This window comes from Taudactylus pleione, unplaced genomic scaffold (assembly GCF_031769625.1).
Source record: "Taudactylus pleione unplaced genomic scaffold, aTauple2 ptg001224l, whole genome shotgun sequence".
Lineage (NCBI taxonomy): Eukaryota > Metazoa > Chordata > Amphibia > Anura > Myobatrachidae > Taudactylus > Taudactylus pleione.
In genome coordinates, this window is record NW_028285624.1 from 503,158 (window position 1) to 528,812 (window position 25,655).

The 25,655-nt window shown below is 45.0% G+C and overlaps 1 protein-coding gene across 1 annotated transcript in view; it reads right to left on the reverse strand.

Moving 5' to 3' along the window:
- Positions 1–202: 202 nt before the first annotated feature.
- LOC148451003 (sialic acid-binding Ig-like lectin 16) overlaps positions 203–25,655 on the reverse strand; it is a 104,714-nt gene continuing 79,261 nt past the window's right edge. The window contains exons 10-16 of the mRNA XM_088462396.1: positions 22,739–22,993; positions 20,012–20,053; positions 15,865–16,086; positions 11,163–11,207; positions 6,780–6,873; positions 4,654–4,750; positions 203–2,637 (exon numbers count right to left, since the gene is read on the reverse strand). Of these exons, the coding sequence (XP_088318522.1) occupies positions 2,485–2,637; positions 4,654–4,750; positions 6,780–6,873; positions 11,163–11,207; positions 15,865–16,086; positions 20,012–20,053; positions 22,739–22,993 (908 nt within the window). The 3' untranslated portion in view covers positions 203–2,484. The remainder of the gene's footprint in view (positions 2,638–4,653; positions 4,751–6,779; positions 6,874–11,162; positions 11,208–15,864; positions 16,087–20,011; positions 20,054–22,738; positions 22,994–25,655) is intronic.

Here is a 25,655-nt window from a genome sequence, read left to right on the forward strand (position 1 = left end):
TACCTCTCACATACAAAACAGATACATAATCAAGGGGTCTATTTACTATGCAGTATTAGGGGACAGAGTGAAAAGTGATAACGTACCAGCCAATCAGCTCCCAACTGTCATCTCACAGGTTGTGTTTGAAAAATGACAGTTGGAAGCTGATTGGCTGGCACCTTATCACTTTTCACTCTGTCTCCTAACACTGCTTAGTAAATAGACCCCCTAATCATGAAGGATAACTATGCTGCTCAATAAAAAATGCAATAGCCTAAATATTGAATAATTAATAATAACTTGGTAAATAATAAAAACATAAACCAGACAGCTGTCCATAAAATTTAGGCGAGTATGGTTGAATAAAAGTTATTTTGTAGCAGCGCGTTAAGTATAAACAATTGGAAATGTCTTTGTGTCTGCGTTGGTGTCCCAGCACAGATACTAATGGAAAGACTCACAATTTGTATTATCAGTGCCGGCTCTAATCCCCGATGGTCCCCGTAAATATATGGAGCCAAAGCCGGTTGTGATTAGAGTTACCTGCGACTGAGAGCACACGTCGCTCACCTCTCCTGGTAAGTCCCGGTGGTTCCCGTAGGCAAGCTGCAGGCCGGTCACGCTAGATCACAACCATGGTCAGCAGCACGCATCTCTCGCTTCTCCTGGCGGTGCTATTAGGTCCCGGTTATGTCCATATCGCGCCTGTCTCATATAGATTTTCGGTAGCCGGTGAGTATCATTAAATTGCGGCTAAGGGAGCCGGTTGTCCTTACTACAGTGTGTGGCCGATTTTCTCTTGTGTGTCCGAACGCTAATACAGAGGAGAGCGGTGATTGTTGCTCCGGATATCTATGGTTTGGCGCAGAATAGTGATAAGAGTCCAATCGGCTGTTTGCTGCTACAATCAAGGAGATAACCCCACTTGTCAACGCGTTTCATCCCTCTTTACCTAGAGACTTTTTCAAGTATGGTCATTATATTATCACTACATAGAGAAACAACTGTGCTCTGAGCCAAATGTATTAGTGATAGTTTAGAAAATGTGAGAGTTTAGCAGTAAACTCTCTCACACCTTTTAAACTCGCCAAATGTAACAGAGTCCAAGAACATGGAAGCTCGCATGGTTTTAGACTCAAAAAACTCTCCCGATTTAAACTCTCATCCAGATGTTTTCCCATTTTGAAGATAAAACTCGACCAATGTGAGAGATCACTGCTAAACCCTCACATTTTCTAAACTCTCACCCTATTACATTCGGCCCTCTGCCTTGACAGCTTAGCAGTGATAGGGCACGAATCAATTGAGCGTGATGTGAATAGCGCCAGGAGATAGCTCCCGGAGCTATTCAATTCATCGTGATGTTAGGTCGGGGAAGGCTCGTTCTCGCACCTTAAACAGGGTGTTTAGGCGCGATAACGGGCATTCCCCAAACTAACTTCCCGGCACGAGGCTGTTTTCCCGGCCCGAAGGGCAGAACGAGAAGGGACTTTTGTCGGATTTCTGCTCTCATCCCCGGAGGGATGCGAGAAGAAATCCTTAGTCGGACTTGGCAGCGCGGTGTATTGAATAACTCCGGGGAGCTCACTCCCGGCGCTACTCACATCGCCTTGATTAGAATCGTGCCCATAGACTATTATATACACACTTAACGGAAAAATAATAAACATAATAAGAAAATGGTGCTGATACAGTATTTGACATTAGTTTCAAGGGACATCTTGCAGCTGAGAATTGCGTCTAAGCGTTTATTGCTGGTAACAAAGGAACCTTGAAACTCAAAAATCCCCATTCTGGCCCGCGCGATGCTGGCTTAAAGATATTGGCGATGTAGCCACTAGACTTAAAGCAGCAATTTGTTTTAGACAAAGCCAGGTTGGTTTTTGCCTTAAAACAAATTGTCGCTTTAAATGTACAGGCTACATCACTGAAATCTGCCTGCTGTCCGCATCTCGCAGGCTATGACCCGCGCCCGTGCATCATTATGCTTAATCTGTGACTTCAAACCAATTCCTTTGTGACAAAAACACTAATCCTAAGTGCCTAGGACACTGTAAGCGACTTTGTATGCAGCTACGATGTGAATAAGACTCTAAATTAAGGAACGTCTGGAAATCTCTACCCATGGCGGATAATCTAAGTCCCGCCGGGCATTTGGCAGTGGCTGCCGTTTAGTTGTGGCTGTCTATCGGGATCAGGAATAATGAAGCAATGCTTAGTAAGTGACTATGGCGGGATTACGGGTCTGATCTACTGTTGAATGGAAACTGGGCGTATCTTGCTGTCAAACTGCGCACGGAGAATATGCACATAGCTTTGCTGGCGCGAAAGCGCCCCCGTTACAGTCCAGTTACGCCTCTTTGGTTGTTAATGTCAATGCACTCAAAATGTGTATGAGTGCGCTCAGCCTTGGCACGTGGGCACTGCAAAAGCGCACAAGGTACGCTCCGCAGACAGGAAGACCATTCAACTCCACATCATGTGAGTGGCGGATTTGTGGCGTTATCTTAGCTTTATCACTGCGTAGTCCGTGTCTGCGTGGCTGGAGGGGATCCTGGAGGGAGCAGCGGGGAAGTTTATGGTGGAGTAATGCAGCTCCTCTTCCACGGCTGTCTTGTTCCTTGAATCCACTTGTGTGCTGGTGTCATTTATCTCCTATGCAGAAAGATAATAAACAAGAAATTCACTAACATCGATTAAATGTCCTCTACAGGGTTGTATACATTTAAGGGCACGTAGACAGATAAGTGTGTATAGCGAGAAGAACAAAGACAACTGTCTGGTCACTATGTGACCAAACAGACAAGTGGTTTACAATAAGGTCATCTTGTTACTGATCTCGTTATATAAGCAGTGAAATTATACTATTGCCCTATACCTATAATTGAGGCAAAACTGCCTCCTGCTGTCTGTTAGTAAAGTTTGGGACTCGTCATTATATCTGTGTTTGGACGTTGTGTTTACGCTGTATGTGCCTTTTCTATGTCTGTGATTATGGGTCTGATTGAGATGCAGAGGCTATTGGACAGCCTCAAGGAGGGGGCTGTGCGATACCGTCCAACTATAATGGAGGTGTCTGTAGGAATTAGACACCACCTGCATGCAGCTGTGTGATCCGAGAGCAGCTTCTGCAGACACTGGGCCTCCTTCAGACCCACTCGCAAGCGGGTCGATGGTGGGGCACTGCGCACGCGCCGCGTGCGCAAGCCCCGGAGCGAGAGAAGTGACGGCTGTCGATGTTGATCGACAGCTCGCCCCATTTTGTAGGCATGGTGGTGGGGGTGGCCAGACAAACGGAGGCGTTCCTGAAGGAACGCCTGCCGTTTGTAGGCGGTCCTACTGACATCACCAGTGATGTCAGTAGGGAGCTACCTGCTCTGTTAGAGCAGGAAGCTGCCTGGGGCTTGCGGTAGACGGAACCCTACCGCAAGGGTATCCTCGCAAGCCCCGATGGTCGTGATGGTCTTGACCATCGCGACCATCAACCCACAGCTTAGCAAGCGGCCAGGAGGCCGGCTCTTTACAGAGAAGCAGCTGCCCTCATTCAGAGCGAGCGCTCGCATTTTGCGAGCGGCTCTGAATGAGTTCCACTGTCTCCAATCACCGTTGCGGCCCTTGGTTGCTGCTTTGGCCAAGTTCCGTAAGCCGAAGCGTAAACAGCCTGGCCAGCTGTCAGTCATGCTGCGGCTTGGGGGCACAGCCTGCTAACATGCAGGACTGGCAGGGCCAGATTAAGGCTGGTGGGGGCCCCAGGGAAACTAAATTGTGGGGGCCCCCTTCAAGCCACACGGAGCCCCCCCTTTCCCCCTAAGCCTACCGCCCTCCTACCCCCAAAGCCTATTGCTCTGCCACTGACTTACCTGAGAGACGGCATGCGGCGTGACCTCCCGGCAGAGATGCTCCCTGTTCCCAGAGATTGCATGCAACCAGGGGCGTATTTATAATGGTGTGCGATGCACACGGGCCCCTGAGTCCAGGGGGGCCCACACACCGCACACCCTGCACCCAATTAAACATACTTACCTCTCCGTTGGCCCGCCACTGACTTTAGTGCTGCAGAAATCACAGCGGTCATTTCCCCGGTGATTCGTGCATGCGCAGTACAGCTGTCCCTGGAACGCGTTATGGACGCCGTAATCCCGGAGACCTGCATACAGTATACTTATTTTATTTATAATTTGGTTGGAATCACTGTGTAAATGTCGCATCATTGGGAGCGTTATTAAAACCCTGTCAGCAGAAAGTACCTGGTCCCACCGGAAACATTTACTGTGACTGATAACCCCAGACTCTATTGTATAATATTATTTGTAGTAGTATTTGGGCCACAAGAACATTGTTATAATGAGTCCTTGATAGGAATATGGCTGTAATGATAAATGCGGCACGTCCACACACTCAGCATATTGATATTTATCCCTAATGCTGACTTTCTGCAGAATGTCATCACTTCACATATCAATATTCTGTAGATGTCGACATCCCTGTTAACATTTTAATGTCAGCATTTTGAATGTCGACACGACAACTGCACCTCTGTAGAAGCAGGTACAGCATTTGGTTTTAATCTCAAATTGTTGGATTACTTTCCCCAAAAGGTTTTTAGCTTTAGAATTTCACATAGAAGTGTGAGCGATGGTGGACGCTAGAGATTCCATCAACCGCACTCACCTCAGACCTTTCCGGTATGTTCCTGACATTCATGTACAACTCGCTGGGATCATCTGTTACTTGTTCCACTCTGGGATCGTGTTGTGGTTTCTGCTTCCTACCGATAGCAGGGAAGGTGCATTAGAACATATCAATGATCAATTAAAGAGAGTATATTTCTTCTAATTTCCCATTAGCCAATAATACAGACGCCATGGGCTTCCCGACTGTCAAATCCCAGCAAGGTGCTATTGACAGGCGTTGAATACCCGACGTGTATCATTAGACCTACGCTGGGGGCCCGACATCCAGCTTACCTCCGCGGGGGGGGTGGGTTAAGTTTTAGGGCTCCCGGGGGAACTTAGGGTTAGGCTAGGAGAAGGGGGGGTTAGGGTTAGGCACACCCAGGGGAAGGTTAGGCACTCCCGCGGGAGACTTAGGGTTAGGCTGTGGGGAAGAGGGGGGGTTAGGGTTAGGCACACCCGGGGGGAGGTTAGGGTTAGGCACCCCCGCGGAAGACTTAGGGTTAGGCTGTGGGGAAGAGGGGGGGGTTAGGTTTAGGCACTTGAGGGGGAGGTTAGGGTTAGGCACCCCTAAGGGAGGGTTAGGGGGAAAAATAGGGTTAGCTATACTTACCTTATTAGCGATCGGGATTTTCACCTCTGCCGGGCTTCCGCTGTCGGGATTTGAACCGCCGGCGGTATTACCTACTACACCCACGTCCCCATATATTTTAGTGGTGTCTTTCTTTGTTATCTAATGTGCCCCTGAAGTTCCTTACTTACTAGGCATTACAGCATCTGCGCTAATGAACCAAAATTAAGGGAAACTTGCAGTCTGCTACATGGGGCCAAATGTAATAGGGTGAGAGTGGAGACAATGTGAGAGGGTTGGTTTTTTTCCCCTTAATTTTGGTTCATTAGCGCAGATGCTGTAATGCTTAGTAAGTAAGGAACTTCAGGAGCACATTAGGTAACAATGAAAGACATCTCTAAAATATATGGGGACGTGTGTGTGCTATATGTAAATTGGCTACCCACGTAACGTGTCTTACTAAAATCATAAATAACATAAGGGGTTACTAGGGCGATATTTACGCAGCTGCCCATTTTTTCTTTTAAAACTGGGCATGTGCCGGGGGCTGCATTGCTCATGCCCAGTGATAGCGCTGCGGCTCTTGTCGCCGTGCCCTGGATGCCACAGCCAGGTTGACAGGCTGCGCCCATTTGAAGGCGGGGTTGGGGCGGTGATGGGCTGCATTCTTAAAAACGGGGCGTGCCGGCCCTACTTTAGAGGTGTGCCGAAGCCGTTACTGGCCCTGGTAGCGGAGATGAGGCGGCCATTTTGAGTAGCCTTAGACTCACTCAGATAGTTGATGCTGTGACCGATGGCCGTGATGGTGATCCGATACTGCGCCCTCGGACGCCGGACTGTAATCTGGGATACCGTCAGTGTGTCCGCAGATGCAGCTTCTGTGCCTTTACCGTCTGTCTCTGAATCAGGCCTATAGTGAATAGTCATATTGGCGGCTGTGAGCATATTTATTTGTACTGCGCAGGCGCCAAGTTACATTACCGACGGCGGTCGCAGTGAGGACTTGGGCGCTGTATGATTGACAGTCAGAGGGCGTTTGTGGGAGGTTACAGGGGGGTGGGTGAGGCAAACGCAGGCGTGTTGAGACTGTTTTGGGGGCGAGTCTGAGCTTGCAAATGCGAATTTGCATGCAGTGGTAATGGCTCTGGCGGCTTACTTGCGACAGACGTTCTGTCACGCCTACAATAGCGCACACCTCTGTATCTGAACATTTTTCCAATCCATGTACTAGAAGTTGCTGTATAGTAATTTCATATATAACGTAATAAGACTATGGGCCTGATCCAGCAGTGCATGCTAGTGATTGACGTTCTGCTGCCGATTGTGGGCGGGAGATGACGGCGCTGGCCACTGTTTTCCGGAACGGAGGTGTGTTGCCGTCATTGGAGGGGAGGGAAGGTGTAAAACGCAGCTCGGATAAGTATTGCAGCAGGAGGTGTGACGCCTTGTGCAGCATTACCATATTTGCAAGGACGGAGTTACAAGCTGCTTTGCAATTCCGTCCTGAATCAGACCCTGTGTGTACATGTGTACAAGTGCATAGGAATTCTTACTTTGCAAATAATTTTGACACTAGAAGTATAGCAAGGACAATCCCGATTCCGCATATCATTCCGATCATTATATCACGAATTGTGGTCGTAGTGCCTGCAAAATAAAGATAACAAATGACACCATAAAGCTTATTGACTCCAATACTTAACAATGTTGATAATATTGTGGAGAACTCAGCTTAGTACGCAGGCAGCTTTGCAATTCCGTCCTTGCTAATATGCAAATGCAGCAGGAGGTGTATGACACCCCCTCCTGCATTTGTGATCCCAGTACTGTGACCGAAGTCGCAGGCTGGGATCACCATTGCAACCATTGGTCGCAATGGTGGACAGCGCCAGGCCACCGGTCAGCTGAATACACCTCAGCTTACTTAGGCTGGCCAAGCTTGCAAGGCCAGGAAACTGCATCCGTGGACTCAGGGCCTGATTCAGACCCGCTCGCGAGCGCATAGCACTCGCAAGCGGGTCGATGGTGGGGTACTGGGCACGTGCGGCGCACGCCACATGCATGCACAAGCCCCGAGGCGAGCGAGAGAAATTCTCCGGGGCTCACTACAAAAGGGGCAACAGCTCGCCCCGTTTTGTAGGTGGGGAGGGGGGTGGCTACACAAACAGAGGCGTTCCCGAAGGAACGCCTGCCGTTTGTGGGAGGCACTGTGATGTTAGAGCAGGAAGCTCCCTGGGGCTTGCGACGGACGAGACCCTACCACAAGGGTCTCGTCGCAATCCCCGATGGTCGCGACCATCACAAAAGCTGTGGGTTGTCACCCACAGCTTAGCGAGCAGCCAGGAGGCCGCAACAAAAAAAATAAAGAAAATGCCATGATTCGGAGCGAGCGCTCTTCAAGAGCGTCCGGCTCTGAGTCAGGCCCTCAGTCTCTTGCCTTGCTACTCGCAGAAAACAGGGCAGACACATTACATTCTTTTGACATTGGACTATAAGGACTATTGATTAACTATCAGGCAGCCTTAACCACCGAAGAGTGCGCCATTATACCTGCCAGGACCCATCAAGTGATCTTTTAGTGCTAACCCCGTATGCCGCATGTCAGTGTGAATACTTCTGCAAGATATTGCTGCTCTAGCTACTGTATCTTTACATTATTGTATCATTCACCTTTCCTATACTGGATCTGTTTAATTGATAACATCCTAAGACCCATTTCAAGTGTCCTGGTCATTTATAAACAGCAATACCTAATTAGTGATAAGTCTCTACTATATGGAGTAGGAAGTCTTGGGGGCATCTGAGTACTGGAATGTATGATAAACTTTAAGATTAAGGCGCCAATATAGGAGAAGACCTCAATTAGTTGGTCTAAATGGTCTTATAGTCATACTTCGCTTCTGGTATTGACATACAGTAACACTCATTTAGGGCAATTTCATATACACCTTTTAGGACTCTAGTTTTCCTACCAGAAAACAATATAATTCCATTCCATGTAATGCAACATAACAGGTACTAACTAATGTTTAAATAGACAGTCATATTATCCTATAGATGTCTTGTTATCACTACTTTGTTTTCATGTCTTTATTTATTACTTTGTCTACCTTTACTTTGTTTACCTATTTTATGTGTGCATTGTTGTTGACACTTTTGAGATAAACAGTATTGGACTGGCCCGCCGGGGTACTGGGAATATCCCAAGAAGGCTCCACCCCTTACGTTAGGTTTACATTTTTAAAACCATTTGATTTCTGGATTAGTTACACTGTATACATTTGCAAACAAAGAGTGTAGTTATGTTAAGGCTACACAATAACGAAACGTGCGGTGGGACTGAGCTAGAGTCATTTTTATTAATGTTAAATGATTGATTGTTAAATGAGCACAGTCAGATTAGAAAGCGGATCTACCGTGAGGGCTTAGGGGTCTATTTACTAAGCCTTGGATGGAGATAAAGTGAACGGAGATAAATCACAGGTGCACAACTCCAAATTACTGATTATATATAAATACATTATGCAATAACATTTTGCAATCAATAGAGGTTTAAAACCTCTATTGATTGCAAAATTTTATTGCATAATATATTTATATATAATCAGTAATTTGGAGTTGTACACCTGTGATTTGTCTGTTCCTGTGCCTGCAAGAAGTCTCAACAGGTAGCACCACCCATTATATATATTCAGGGTGTGCAGTCCAGGAATCTTTCCTAAGCAGGTGAATATAGCCAAGTTCCTGGCACAGAACAGGGGCAGGGTGTAAATAGACAAGTCCAGAATTCAGACAGAGGGCTGTGACAGGAAACAAAGTAATCCTACTTATACCTCTTTTCCACTACTGCAAGAACCCAGGTTATTGCTGGGTATTCCCGGGTAGCGGCTCAGTGCAAAAGGGCCCCTGAAAAATAACCCGGGTCAAGTGATCTAGGAATCCAACCTGGGTAGCTTCCAGGGTTGGACTCAGGTTGGACCTGTGTAATGGTGCAGTGTAAATGGCATCTCACGACTCAGGTTATCCGACCCGGGTCATGCCTAAAATGAGCTGATTGGTGGCTGTGGAGCAGTCACCTCCCTCTTTTTATGACCTCACAAGTTAAGGAGGGTAGACCCGGGTTCAGTGTGAATGGGGCTGATCCAGGAATAACCTGGATCGAAGATGCAGTGTAAATGGAGTCTGACCTGGGTTGGAACCATGTCTGAAAACCCAGGTCAGAGCCGGGTTTTTGGTCGAAAATGGCTATAACTGGAAGGCTCAGTGGCAGGCTGGAAACAAAAGCAAGGTCTAAACAGTCACAGTAACATCAGAATAACTCAAGTCCGGTACAGGAAACATTAATGACCCAGTAATGAGTACTGGGACCCAGCAGAATATTAGGCAGGTGTCAGGTGTTGTTCATGATGGTACTGACTGAATAATTAATTCTGACTCCTGGCCAGAGAACAAAGTCAGAAGAGGAGACCCTTTGGCAGGAACAAGAATTGCAGCTCACATATTATGAGGCCTGATGACCCATAGCGGCAGGGAAGCATACTGCCAGTGGACAATTTAAAACAAACAGAGTTCTAACATATTGACGTTGATGGCCTGAGAAGAGTTATACAACTGACCTTAAACTGAAGTATAGTCTACACAGCAGGACTTCATGCATTGATGCTGTGTGATTGGAATCGGTATGTTACACCGCTGGCCGCACGGCCGGCAGTTCAAATCCCGTCAGCTCCAGCCCGACGTGGAAGGAAATCCCGATTGTCCGAAAGGTAAGTATTTCCTAACCTAATCTATCCCCTAACCCTCATTTAGGGTGCCTAACCCTAACCTGCCCCCCCTGTGCCTAAACCTAACCCCCCCTTTCCCCGCCGTCTAAACCTAAGTCCCCCGTGGGGTGCCTAACCCTAACTTTTCCCCTGGGGGTGCCTAACCCTAACCCTCCCTCCCCCTAGCCTAAACCTAACCACCGGGGGGGGGTGCCTAACCCTAAGTCCCCCCCGGAACCCTAAACCTAACCCTCCCCCTCTGGCGACTGTCCGCGCTCAGTGCCTCGACATCCCTTCGATCTGGATGCCAGGCGCCGGACTCCCGGCGTAGGTTAATTAACCCTCGCCTGGATTTTGTAGTGGAGATGCCGGCAGTCGGCATAGCGACCGCCGGCATCATATACGTATATCTTGTGAATAGTGTGAAGATTTTACATATATATATATATATTACCCCCTAGCAAAATATTCAGATGGTTCCTTTGAACTAAAAGCATATTGGGAGCCTTACCAGTTAATAGCTTCTTATTACAATAACAAATCAAGTGTTACACATATCTTAATCAGATGATGAATCAAATGGAAATCAAATGTACAATCAAAGCAGAATCACATTGTGTGCAATCAAAGTATATCACAACTCAAATGATAATCATAGCAATAATATTGTTTAAGGAGATATTAAACCTTTATCTAAGGAGCATGGTAAGGAAATCAATGGGGACGTTGTTATCTGTCAAAAAGAAAATTGGATAGAAAAATCCACTACTATACATACAAGGAAACTAACCCTGCAATACAGGTGAAATAAGTTCTAAATCAACAAAATACAAAGATGAAACAATATAATGGACTAATGTTCCTTAAAGGGTATATACCTTACTGTAAGCGCCTAATTGTGAGACTGTATACACATCGGCATATCAGATTATTCAGTGTAAACTGTTGTGATAAAGTGGCCGAGTCTTTATTTCACATCAGAGATCATTTCATAATTACAGTGGAATAAACTGAATAAACTATTTAAATCAATTTACCATTCTCAGGCAAAACTAATATTAAACGTTCATTTTATAATTATTGTTAATTTTTTTTTTATATTATTAATACTCCAGTAAATAGTGGTGATAAACAACATATACAAAACATTCATGAGAAGTATAATAAACATACCATTGGTGGCGGGAGGTATAGAGTCATTGTGTGTGTTAAATGTACCTGTCAAAATATAAATGTTAATATTACATCATATTATAAATAATTTATTCAATATTAGTAACAGAACTTAACCTTGCCAGCATTCCTTCAGGCTTACATATACATACTACATTAATAGAAATGTTACTTAAAACAAAGGGCCTGATTCACTACGGATCGTAAAATATAGTGTACGCACGCAGTTCCAGGGGCGTATCTATAATGGGTGCAGGGTGTGCGGGGAACACGGGCCCCTGGGGCCAGGGGGACCCCGCACCGCACACCCTGCACCCATAGTATTACTTACCTCTCCGGAGTCCCACGTCGGCACGGGAGTCCGGCGCTGTAAAAACGACTGTAAAATGGCCACCGCAGCCAGTTTCCCGACGTTTGCGCATGCGCAGTAAAGGGAAAATGGCCGCACTGGCCATTTTCCTGCTGACCTGCGTATACTCTGTAGTCTCTGGGCGTACTCTAGTACCCAGAGTCTATAACTCCGGCACTGGCCACGCACAGCTCAGTACGCTGCCGGCTGCTGGACATAGAGGAGGGGGCCGGTGTCAGAGACTGCACATGGGTCCCCTCCTATCTGGAAACGCCCGTGCGCAGTTCAGTGCGATTGTAAGCTAATCAACTGCGATCGCAATGCTGCCGCAGCACTACATATAGACGCCCCCTTTACCATACACGCACATCCGTAATGGTTATCAAGACTGCGAAAACATTGGTACAATCAAGTTCTATCGGACTCATACACACAGCTAAGGCACGCTATGAGACCTCAGGCTGCATATGGTATCGCAATGGCAAATTTGTGTGTTTTATCACTGTGGAGGCCAATGTAGTGTGTTTTATTTTTGTGGGGGCCTATGTATGTGTGTTTTATTCCTGTGGGGGCTAACATAGTGTATTTTATTCCTGTGGAGGCCAATGCAGCTGCCTAAGTTTCAGTGAAGCAAAGAAGTTTAAAAAAATAAAAACTTGACCAAACTCAATTCTTAGTAATTTTACCCCTGTGTGTTTTATTCTTGTGGAGGCTAATATATGTGTATTTTATTCCTGTGGAGGCCAATGTATGTGTGTATTATTCCTGTGGAGGCCAATGTATGTGTGTTTTATTCCTGTGGGGGCCAATGTATGTGCGTTTTCTTCCTGTGGAGGCCAATGTATGTGCGTTTTCTTCCTGTGGAGGCCAATGTATGTGCGTTTTCTTCCTGTGGAGGCCAACGTATGTGTGTTTTATTCCTGTGGAGACCAATGTATGTGTGTTTTATTCCTGTGAGGGCCAATGTATGTGTGTTTTATTCCTGTGGAGGCCAATGTATGTGTGTTTTATTCCTGTGGAGGCCAATGTATGTGCGTTTTCTTCCTATGTAGGCCAACCTAGTGTGTTTTATTTTTGTGAGGGCCAATCTATGTGCGTTCTATTCCTGTGGAGACCAATGTGGTGTGTTCTATTCCTGTGGAGGCCAATGTAGTGTGTTTTATTCCTGTGGGGGCCAATGTATGTGTGTTTTATTCCTGTGGGAGCCAATGTATGTGTGTTCTATTCCTGTGGAGACCAATGTGGTGTGTTCTATTCCTGTGGAGGCCAATGTAGTGTGTTTTATTCCTGTGGGGGCCAATGTATGTGTGTTTTATTCCTGTGGGAGCCAATGTATGTGTGTTTTATTCCTGTGGGAGCCAATGCATGTGTGTTTTATTCCTGTGGAGGCCAATGTATGTGTGTTTTATTCCTGTGGGAGCCAATGTATGTGTGTTTTATTCCTGTGGGAGCCAATGTATGTGTGTTTTATTCCTGTGGGAGCCAATGCATGTGTATTTTATTCCTGTGGGAGCCAATGTAAGTGTGTTTTATTCCTGTGGGAGCCAATGTATGTGTATTTTATTCCTGTGGGAGCCAATGTATGTGTGTTTTATTCCTGTGGGAGCCAATGTATGTGTGTTTTATTCCTGTGGGAGCCAATGTATGTGTGCTTTATTCCTGTGGAGGCCAATGTATGTGCGTTTTTTTCCTGTGAGGGCCAATGTATGTGCGTTTTATTCCTGTGGAGGCCAATGTATGTGTGTTTTATTCCTGTGGAGGCCAATGTATGTGCGTTTTATTCCTGTGGGGGCCAATGTATGTGTGTTTTTTTCCTGTGGAGGCCAATGTAGTGCGTTTTATTCCTATGGGGGCCAATGTATGTGCGTGTTATTCCTGTGAGGGCCAATGTATGTGTGTTTTATTCCTGTGAGGGCCAATGTATGTGTGTTTTATTCCTGTGGAGGCCAATGTTTGTGCGTTTTATTCCTGTGGGGGCCAATGTATGTGTGTTTTATTCCTGTGGAGGCCAATGTATGTGTGTTTTATTCCTGTGGAGGTCAATGTATGTGCGTTTTATTCCTGTGGGGGCCAATGTATGTGTGTTTTTTTCCTGTGGAGGCCAATGTAGTGCGTTTTATTCCTATGGGGGCCAATGTATGTGCGTTTTATTCCTGTGAGGGCCAATGTATGTGTGTTTTATTCCTGTGAGGGCCAATGTATGTGTGTTCTATTCCTGTGGAGGCCAATGTAGTGTGTTTTATTCCTGTGGGGGCCAATGTATGTGTGTTTTATTCCTGTGGGAGCCAATGTATGTGTGTTTTATTCCTGTGGGAGCCAATGCATGTGTGTTTTATTCTTGTGGAGGCCAATGTATGTGTGTTTTATTCCTGTGGGAGCCAATGTATGTGTGTTTTATTCCTGTGGGAGCCAATGTATGTGTGTTTTATTCCTGTGGGAGCCAATGTATGTGTATTTTATTCCTGTGGGAGCCAATGTAAGTGTGTTTTATTCCTGTGGGAGCCAATGTATGTGTATTTTATTCCTGTGGGAGCCAATGTATGTGTGTTTTATTCCTGTGGGAGCTAATGTAGGGGTGCTTTATTCCTGTGGGAGCCAATGTATGTGTGTTTTATTCCTGTGGAGGCCAATGTATGTGCGTTTTTTTCCTGTGAGGGCCAATGTATGTGTGTTTTATTCCTGTGGAGGCCAATGTATGTGTGTTTTATTCCTGTGGAGGCCAATGTATGTGCGTTTTATTCCTGTGGGGGCCAATGTATGTGTGTTTTTTTCCTGTGGAGGCCAATGTAGTGCGTTTTATTCCTATGGGGGCCAATGTATGTGCGTTTTATTCCTGTGAGGGCCAATGTATGTGTGTTTTATTCCTGTGAGGGCCAATGTATGTGTGTTTTATTCCTGTGGAGGCCAATGTTTGTGCGTTTTATTCCTGTGGGGGCCAATGTATGTGTGTTTTATTCCTGTGGAGGCCAATGTATGTGTGTTTTATTCCTGTGGAGGTCAATGTATGTGCGTTTTATTCCTGTGGGGGCCAATGTATGTGTGTTTTTTTCCTGTGGAGGCCAATGTAGTGCGTTTTATTCCTCTGGGGGCCAATGTATGTGCGTTTTATTCCTGTGAGGGCCAATGTATGTGCGTTTTATTCCTGTGGGGGCCAATGTATATGTGTTTTATTCCTGTGGGGGCCAATGTATGTGTGTTTTATTCCTGTGGGGGCCAATGTATGTATATTTTATTCCTGCGGAGGCCAATGTATGTGCGTTTTATTCCTGTGGGGGCCAATGTATGTGTATTTTATTCCTGCGGAGGCCAATGTATGTGTGTCTTATTCCTGTGAGGGCCAATGTATGTGCGTTTTAATCCTGTGAGGGCCAATGTATGTGCGTTTTATTCCTGTGGGGGCCAATGTATGTGTATTTTATTCCTGCGGAGGCCAATGTATGTGCGTTTTATTCCTGTGGGGGCCAATGCATGTGTGTTTTATTTCTCTGGGGCCAATGCATGTGCATTTTTTTCCTGCAGAGGCCAATGCAGCCGCCTAAGGGCACTGGCTCCTGAGGGGCACCATTGAGGTAACTGAGTTTGCCAGCACAAAAATGAAGAAGTCTCTGAAACAGACATCCTTTTGCTACTTAGTACTGACAGCAGAAGTGGATTATACTGTATAGACAGTTGCTGCACCCATGCTTTTCCCCTGCTATTCTATACTGTAAATGTACTGTATAACATGCAGTTGAGGGGGAGGAAAGAAAGGGAAGGTAGGGGGAGGAGGTTGGGGCGCTAGAGCAAAGTTTTGCCTAGAGTGCCAAGAATCCTTGCACCTGCTCTGGGCCAATGTGTGTGTTTTTTATGTGGGAGTCAATATGTATGTTTTTTCATACGTCGCGCATGCCGCATCGCTGGAAGGTGTGCCTTGGCAATCTTAAAACACAACCCTCCAACGACAATCCCACATGACGGATATGTTCTGTGCGTCCGCAGGTAACCACCTATTCGCCCACTTCACACAAAAAAAGATCCTTCAATGAAGGGCTCAATCTATGCGCTCTTCTGATCTCTGTGCGTAAGGCGGATGCTCAGTCTGCGTATACTTTCTACGCTGCATGCGCAGTTTGTAGATACCCGCGTTTGGACTTGCCTTTGAGTCCCAATGAGGCCCATTGCCCACAGTGTGATTCATCATGTAATAGCCGAGCACGCTGGTGCCATAAAATTTAGTTTGGCGTCAACATAAAAGTTAAAGATGATCATGGCATTCAGGAAAATACAAATATGTCACGTTAAAATGAATGCATAATTAACTAAACAAATAATTTCATCATGTATTTCATACACTAGTAATAATATAAATGGTACCTTGACTGCTGTTGAGTTTTTTATGTTTGTCACTGAAGCCATGTCTGTTCCATGCCGTGCATCTGTAAGTACCAGCCTCTGAGGATGTTACATTTAGCAGTGACCACACGAATCCTTCACCAGTTACGTATTTGGAGGCTAATTCATCTTCCTTTTCATTCGTCCACCTCACAACGGCGGCTGGGATACTGTCCACTGTGCAGTTTAGGGTCAGAGATTCTTCTGTGTTTTTAATCACATTGATGAAAAAGATGTGATTAGCAATTCAGATTGTCTGTCTGTTTTTTTAATGCAATCTTATATATATATTGGGAAGACTGAAGTTCAACTCAAAATAACATATGTTGCGGGATTTGCATACTTTGGCAGCTGACGGCTGCGTGCGAATGCATCTAGCAAGCGGGTCTGAATGGGGCCCACAATTCTTTGAAGACTCTAGCCGCAGGGAAAACAAAGGTCCTATAAGAACTTGGGATTACAGTATCGGACCACTCGTAACCCTAACCCTTACCCTAATCTTAACCTCTAATAGTGTTGTCTTCACTATGTCGACATGCCATATATTGACATTTTGTCCATGTCGACATTTTCTAGATTTGTTAGATGCTGACATTTTGACCATGTCTACATCATAACATGTAACAATCTGGTGTTGATATTATGGATGTCAGCGTAGTAATTGCCAACATGGGACGGCATACTGGCCAGTGACCAAACAATTATGTGCAGAGCCCCTGTATCTTTCTCTCTGACTTTATGGGGCACTCTGTGGCATAACTGACATCACTGTGCGCCTACGCTCTCAACTGCCTCTATGAGGTCATCTTGACAATACGTACAATTTTTATTTAAGTTATCATACATTTTCTGTTAGCTTAAAAAAATATATATATATATATGTATATGGGCCGGGATGTGCTAAATGGAAGATGCAGTTTTCTGGGATTTGCCGCATTTTCCATATGTATCATTGGCTTGCCGCTGGGGCTCCATTGCGGAGGGTAATGCTGGCGTTATCCTATCAAAGCCCATGGGCTTTTACCGCATCACGCTGGTATGAGGGATCGGATCCCTCCAAGGAAATGCCCCGCGGCCGCCGCGTCACTCTGCGGAAGTCCAGGACGCAGCGCTGACCGCAAAGTATAGCTCTTATCGGAATGCCAGCTGTCGTAAGCCTGGGACTAAAGATGGGCGTTGAAATCCCGACGACTATATTTATCCCGGTGCGGAAATCCCGACAGGTGGCAGCAGAGCCGTAACTAGACTTTTTGGTGCCCTGTGCCAGAAAGAGCATTGGCGCGCCACTCATTTTTCAAAGGGACATAATGCACCCAAAAAAGGGCCATGGCTTCATGGGGAAGGGCCAGGGAAGAGATAGGAGAGGCCAGGAGATGCTGGGGATGAAATAAGAGGAAGTTACAAGCAAGAATAATAATAAACAGATATTTGACAGACCCAAACAGCGCCCCCTGCCCTGTGCGATGGCACCGGGCCCCACTACCCTAGCTACGGCCCTGGGTGGCATCCCAAACGAAGGTAGGTGGGGTTTTTTAGGTCTTAGTCGTTGGGTGGGGGGGGGGTTAAGTTTAGATTAGGGTTAAGCACCCCACCTGGGGAGGGTTATGGGGAGGGGGGATTAGGCACCACCAGGGGGGAAGTTTACGGTTAGGCAACCCCCTGGGAGGGATGGGTTTAGAGTGCAGGAAGGGGGTTTAGGATTTAGCACCACCCGGGAGGAGGTTAGGGTTAGGCACTAGGGGAAGGAGGTTAGGGTTATGGGGGGAGAGGGGTAGGGATATCATACTTACCACCCCTGTCGGGATCTTCATCCATCGGGATGCTGCTGTCAGGATTTGAACCTATTCAGCCGCCGTTATTTCATACTCAACCCTTGTAATAATTGTTATTTATCACATGAAAATGTCAATGGTTGGTGGTGCACCCCAGGGTTACATATCGGACTTAACAGAGGCTAGTTTTGCAAGAGAGTAAAAAACCAAAAGAGAATAACCTCTTTTTACGGCTCTCTTATTAGTTAAAAAATATATATTATGTTATATTATTCAGAAAAATACATTAATGAAGAATTTTCTTCCTAATAGGTTGGTCAATACTGTCTATTACCTCCCTTATGAAATATTAATCACAAAATAATGTATGAATTCAATTTATTATATACAATAATGAAAAAAGGATTGGCTATCAAACAATGTAGATGTCAAACAGGAGAAAATATAAAAATACTCCCAGTGTCAAACTTACTATACATGCAATAAATATGCATCACCACTATATGAAGTATATACATGATGTACAGTATATGCATTCTGACTGAATAGTAAATTTAAATATACTGTATAACATCCAATATCAAATTAGTGGTTTATAAGTAGAAATCTCTCATTCAAACGGAAATTGACAGGTCAACTAATTTGAAGCAGTTATTAAGGGAGCATATTCATAACTGGGAATGAGCTGTTTTGACTCTTTTGGACAGGACCAAATATAGAGATACAGAGTCTAACTAAGACATACAATATGAACAATAGCGTGGTGCTGTACTGGAACCGGTATCAAATACCGACAGCGGCAGTTCGACGGGTCGAAATCCCGACTGCAGTAGGTAAGTACCCTAACCCTCCCCTCTCCTTACCCTAACCTTCCCTTAATGGTGCCTAACCCTAACCTCCCCCCCCTAGTGCCTAACCCTAACCTCCCCCCCCTAGTGCCTAACCTTAACCTCCCCCCGTCAGTGCCTAAACCTAACCCCCCCTGTCCACACCCTAAACCTAACCCTCTCCAGGGGGTGCCTATACCTAACCCCCCCTAGTGGTGCCTAACCCTAACCCCCCCTGTCCCTACCCTAACCCTCCCGGGGGGGGTGCCTAACCCCAAGTCCCCTTAGGGGGCTCTAAAGCTAACCCTTCCTCCCCGCGGCTAGAACCTAAAACACCTGGCTTACGTTTGTTCGGTATGCCGGGTGTTGGGATTTAGTAGTGGGGCTAATGATAGGTGTCGGGATTTCGTCACCTATCTTTAGTGTGTCGGGATAGCGGCGGGCGGGATAGCGGCCACCGGTATCTTGACTGCATCCCGCTGTACTAGTATTATACAAATGATGGTATTAGTATTGCAGAATAATATAATCAAAATGTGTATTCTATAAATTATAAATACCACATTTAATAAAAATAACTCATTTTTTGGGGGATTTAGTTGTCACCTTCGTCAAAGTTTACATTGATATCATCATCATGATCATCAAAGTGACATATATATTTTTTTATTGTTTATCACAACTGTACAGTGACCCAAAGTACCTGTGTACAACAGCTAAGTAAGTAGGGTAAGGATAGTGGAAGGTGTATAATTTGGGCAATGACACCGGTTTTGTAGGATCACATGTCTTCTATCTGACATTAATGCATCTATGCGGGAGTGTTGCAGTAACACAGAATGGGTAATCTCATTTTGAGGAGTAAGGAAATAGACTTTAGATATTGGGACCATGTATTGATCCTTCTTTAATGCTGTATCCCCTTTTTAATATTTTTTAAACTTTTATATTTTGACATCACTGTCAGGAGATGAAGAACCAACACCTATAGCCTCCTTTATCACTGCAGCAACTAATCACTTGATATGCTCTGATCACTTCTACGAGGGACCTATATGGGGTGCTCAGTTGACTCTTCCTTATTCTGTCATTGTTGCCTCCAGCCTGAAGGAAGGTCCAATGATGTCACCATGACTTCACCTGGATTACTTGGAAATCTGTGTAACACCATGCCCAGGATCCAAGTTACAAGATCCTTGGGCACAGAAACTTTCATGGTTAGCCTGATTCAAGTGCCTGCATGAGGGGAGCCCAAAGCACCAAAATACGTATTTTTAAAACAGCAGCTCAGTCTTCACTGATGTCTGAGCTGCCCATTATAAGCTGTCCGGAGGTTGGGAGACAGAAACAATGATGAGATTTATCAAATAATACAGTATTACTGTATACTATTGATGTAATGTTGCTGAATATATATAAATTAGTTATGTTGATGCTGATGACTGATTATAATTCCTACTTTATTATACTGTCTGAAGCAACAGCTTGACACAACTGTTACAGCAATAGCAGATAAAATGATCACCCTACCTGTAGATGAGGAAGTGGTGATACCCAGTATTCTAGGTGGGTCTGTAATGAAAAAAAAAATATTGAACTTTTACAAAACAATTTTTCTGTTGATTTTGAACTTTTTTGATAACTTTAAATAACAGTTGCACAGATTTAATGATTCTATATAAATATACACTAAAGGGGCATACACACTAGACCATGGGTTCCCAACCACGGTCCTCAAGGCACACTAACAGTCCAGGTTTTAAGGATTACCATACTTGAGCACATGTGACTTAATTAGTACCTCAGTTATTTTGATTTATCCATCCGTGCTCAACCAAGGATATTACTAAAACCAGGACTGTTAGTGGGCCTTGAGGACCGCGTTTGGGAACCTCTGCACTAGACGATGTGCTGAAAGATATTGGTGAAAGATATTGAGTGTACACACTGAACGATATTGTTAACGATATTGTCCAGTGATGTCATCCTGCAACATCTCTGAACAGGCACTTTCTAACAATATCGTCAGCTTGGCCTGTATGTTTGCACGACAGCAAACATAGGGCCTGATTCAGACCCACTCGCAAGCAGCTGTCCACTCGCAAGTGGGTCGATGTTCTGCACTGAGCATGTGCACGACGGAGGGAGCTCCGTCGTGCGCATGCGCCAGACGCGACGAGCGAAGGAAAGTCCTTCGCTCGTTGTGTCTGATCAAAGGGGGCGTGCTGTCGATGTTGATTGACAGCATGCCCCCTTTGGTGGGCGTGCTTCCCTGACGGGGGCGTTCCTAAGGGAACGCCTACCGTCAGAAGCCGGCCCACTGACATCACTAGTGATGTCAGTGGGAGTGATTTTGGCTCTGATAGAGCCAAAATCACTCCGGAGCTTGCGGTTGAAAACCTCAACCGCAGGCTCCGGCTCGCAGTTTCGATGGTCGCGATGGTCATCACTATCGCGGCCATCAAACTGCACGCTCGTATAGGCTGTGGGTGGTGACCCACAGCTATACGAGCGTCCAGGAGGACGCTCCATTTTTATGGAGGGCGGCCCTCATTCAGAGCGTGCGCTCTGCTCAGAGTGTACGGCTCTGAATGAGGGCCATTGTTAACTACCTGTGGAAACGTGCATCGTTGGTCATTCACCGCATACACACTGAACGATATGAACGACATATCGTTGAACTATATCGTTATCATTCATATCTTTCAAAAAATCGTCTAGTGTGTAATGTGTATGCGTCTTAAGACAAACAGGAAAATTGTCAAAGTTCTAAAGCTTTACTAAAGATTTACTAGCTCTTTACCAAAATACTGTTTACTCTGGCAGTCTGCAATATAGTATATTTCTAATATGACTAATTCATTAAACTATTAAGTCGAATTACAAAATGGTTGATTCACAGATGCACACAAGTTAGGCGCATCTGTGGCGCATTCCATTCTCAGAAATAAAAACATGGATCTCCTCCCAAATGTAGAGATGGCAGTCACACCGTCCCTATACATCTGCCTGTGAAAGTAGCCGTCATTGCTAACAGTGCGTACGTGCACCAGACCTATCCTAGGTGTAACAGATCCATCTGTAATCAGACAGCTCTCTGCGTACGGACAACTATGAATAGCCGGCAATTCTGTCTACACACCTATGACACGCCCATGGAACACTTCTACATACAAACACCCAGTTAATGCCCACATACACCCACTCAGACGCAAATGGAGATTTGGCTGAAATGCTCACAACTCTGAATTGACATAGTTGGTCAAAGTTGTACGGGGAGTTCCTCCGCAATAACTGTGTGCTACGTGTGTGACAGTCCAAAATTCAAACAGGGGAGCCACACCAACTGCCAGTTACTCCGGGCCAGCGATGTTTGGCAGTGTTTAGAGTGGCAGTTGGTGTGATTCCCCTATTTGAATTCTGGAGCAGCCGCTGTCTGTCACACACTTAGCACACAGTCACAACTCCCTGTATATGCATGTTCCAGTGCATGCCTGGGGTGAAATCCATCCATAAAGCGAAACTGCACGTAACTCAGATCCACAGATTCTAAGGGCTCAATTTAATTAGGAACAAGGGGGGCAAGTTGCCATTGAAACAGCGTAGAAACACTGGCAATGGCAGCGGAACTTGCCCCCTTCGTGGCCCAATGTCCCCCCAGACTGAAGGAACCTTGTATGCAGCCCTAGGGGGCTGCAAACAAAAATCCCACGAGTCCGGCAGTTCCGTAAGTGCAGCATATCGTGTCTAATTGAATTGACCCCTAAATTAGAGCTGTGTCTACTATCAATCCTGTTATCCATTAATGCTTCAAAGTATTGTTGTTTTCAAAACTGTTACATTCTACTGTTGAGCTGTGTATGAATAATCACTTTATTATTGTAGATGAATAAAACGATAGCTGTTGGTCCTTTGGATGACACTAGTAGTAGAGTAGGTCAGATTGCCACCAGTGATTCCTTATTATTCAATAAGTCGCAACCCTACACAAATGATTTCACAATAAATAAAGATAAATCTCTGATCTCTCTGTAATACTGTATACAGAGTTTATGAAAGATCATTTTAGCTCAGAGAATTCTTCAGACATTCAATTACAAAGCATCACACAAAGATGGAATAATTATAAATGTGTGTAGGCTCCCATGTGGCTTGGGGTTATTTGGACGGTTGCATCCCACATTTTGACTTTTATTTATGGAAGCCCTAAATATGTGATGTTTTAGTTTTGCTTTATTACATTCTAACAGAACCTACATTGTATAGTTATGGTGACACTTTTGTTCACTCTCCCATATTCATTCCATGCTACACAGTAATATGTATCAGTGTCATTAGCTGTTATGTTTGTCAGACTGAGCTCCAGCCCTTGTCCAATCACATTACTGGTAACATTCTCTCCTCCCTTCATCCAGGTCACATTAGCTGCCGGGTTACTGTCTGCCGAGCAGTTTAATCTCAGCGAGTGTCCTTCCAGCACTGTAACAGCTTCCGTTATCTCTATTCTTCCTCCTAGAACAAAAAACATAAAACTATGAATACTAGTACAACTAAAGGTGCCCAACCACTAGCAGACATGAAAACTACTGCATAATTACGACATTGTAATCTTGCAGTCGTTTGTCAGTCTATGATGAGCCTGCACTGAACGAGCAGTCGTTCAGTGCAGGCTCATCAATCATCTGCAAACATGCTCAACCTGACGTTATCGTCAGGTTGACCAGCATGTTTGCATGATGATTGATGTCTAAACAACCTGCGGGCACGCGCATCGCTGGTCGTTTTAGAAATTTTTGCAAACGATTTGCAAACGATTGAACGATCGTTATCGTTCAATCGCTCAACTCAATCGTCTAGTGGATGGGCACCTTAAGATTACACAATAAACTGGCACTGTGTATACGTACATATAATTTTATATGGTGTCCGTCTATTGCAAGCGCAGTGGACACTATACGCTCGGGCTCTCCCTGCTGACAGCTACCCACAGCAGGATTCTCAACAGCACTTGAGGGAGGAATTTGAAGATATGAGTGTGAGAGAGCGAGAGTAAGTGAGAGATACTGTAGATAGGAATTCAATTAGGTGCGAGTTTGGTCCCGCAAGGTGAAATCACTGCAAATTTGCCTTGTGAATTACATTTGCAATTCAATTCCAAACTCGCATTTCTTTTTCAGAGTAAATTTGCCTGTTTTTGTTCGCTCCCCCCTGAGCAGGTGAAAAAGTAGGGAAAATCTGTATTTTAAAGGTAAAAATATCGGGACTTGCTTCAGAATCCCTTGGTCACCCACTTAGTGACTAATTAGGACATTTTCAATTAACTTAATTGGGCCAATTAAGATAATTTTTGGAGTGGAAAAAAAAAATTGCCTCAAATTACCCCAAAATGTGCTTTTCTTAGTTAAATAATGCACCCCAAATTTAACGAAAGTATTTATTTCAAAGAAAAATTATTGCTTTCTATCATTTTTAATATTTTTTAAAGTTGCCTCAAATTACCCCAAAAGCATCTTTTTTTTCTGCTTTTGGGGTAATTTGAGGCAACTTTTGCGTTTTCAGTTTAATTCCTGTGTAATTAAATTAAATTCTTCAGCTTTTTACATTACTTTACTTTTTTTAAAAGTGCACAAATCAGCTATTTGACACCTTTTAAAAGTGTACAGTACTGTCCTCACGGCCACCTACAGTCTTCTATGTGATTCTGCTAACAAAGGGCCTGATTCAGAGCCACTTGTAAGCGGCCGCTCGTTCGTTCCGAGCGATGTTAGCCCAACTGCGCATGCGTACGGATCGTTATACGCATGCGCTAACCAGTCAGTGCGGCCGAAATTCTTGTGCTCGCAAAATAGCGATTGCCTGCTATTTTGAGTGACAGAAAGAGGCGTATGTGGGTGGTAACAGGGGAAGGTGCTTGAAAATGGGGAGTGGAAATCCGAACGCAGGCGTGCTTAAAGGTCAAAACGGGCGTTTTATGGGTGTGCATATTTAAAACAGCAGCGTCATTGACCACGTCACTGGGTTATTTTAGAGTCAGAACTGCTCGCAAAATTGTGGTAGCAAACACCAACCACAAGAATAGCGAGCAGTTCATACCCTTGTCGATGTACTCGATTAATCTAAAAAATAGCGGACATGACGTAGGATGCGAGCGGCCAGGGGGCGTATTTTTCCAAAAAACGAACGCAAGTTTTGCTCGCTCATTCAGACATAGAGGCGTGAACAGACCGCAATTAGTGAACGGTTCATTTGAATAGCCACCCCTTGTTTTTGAACGAACGACCGCAAATAGCGAGTGGCTCTGAATGAGGGCCAAAGTTTTTAATCTTTGGGAGTCCAAGAAGGTCTGCCCAGTTTTTCATGCTAATTTCCCTGTTCACTTTTTGGACAAAATTCACACACTCTCACTGTGAATAGTGCACATTTGCATTTCTAAATTATTTCTGCGCTTCTCGGGTGCGCGCATGAAGGCGAAGTGTGCGAATTATAAGGCGAAGTGTGCGAGTTTTTCTCCTTTTGCAAACTCGCACCTAAGTGAATTCCCCTCAGAGAGAGAAAGTGAAAGAGGGTGTGTGAGAGAGTGAGATAGAATAAGACAGTGAGTTAGAGAGGGAGAGAGAGAGATGTAGTACCCCTGGTCTAGTTATTTTCAACACTCAGGTGTGAGTATCTACAGTACAAGGCTCAGGTATGAGGTGTGAAAGGCACAACTACTGTAGTACAAACTTTCTTTGGGTCTTCTGCTGACTTAGCCCAAATGTGGGCACAATGGAAGACACCCTTGTTTCTTCGAAAACAAAGATTTTCTTTATTTGCTGAAAAGTTTAGTTGTACAGTGGTCTTTAAATTATCCCTGTAAAGGGGCCTATCCATTAGACGTCTTTATTAACGATCCTTCAAAACCAGGAGGTTTTGGACGGATTGTTCAGAAAGTCGTCTAATGGATATCCGGCAAGGACCAGCGATGTGCATGCACGTGTCGCAGCCCTCTGGACAGGTACCTGGGAGTGGCAGAAAGACTGTACCTATAATAAATGAATTAGCACTGGGTACCCCAGGAATGTAATTCAACGTATGAACTGAATACTTGAACACAGGAGTTCAGCATGAACTGATTACTTGAACACAGGAGATTGGTTAATGAAGTGAATACTTGAACACAGGAGTCAGCGTATCA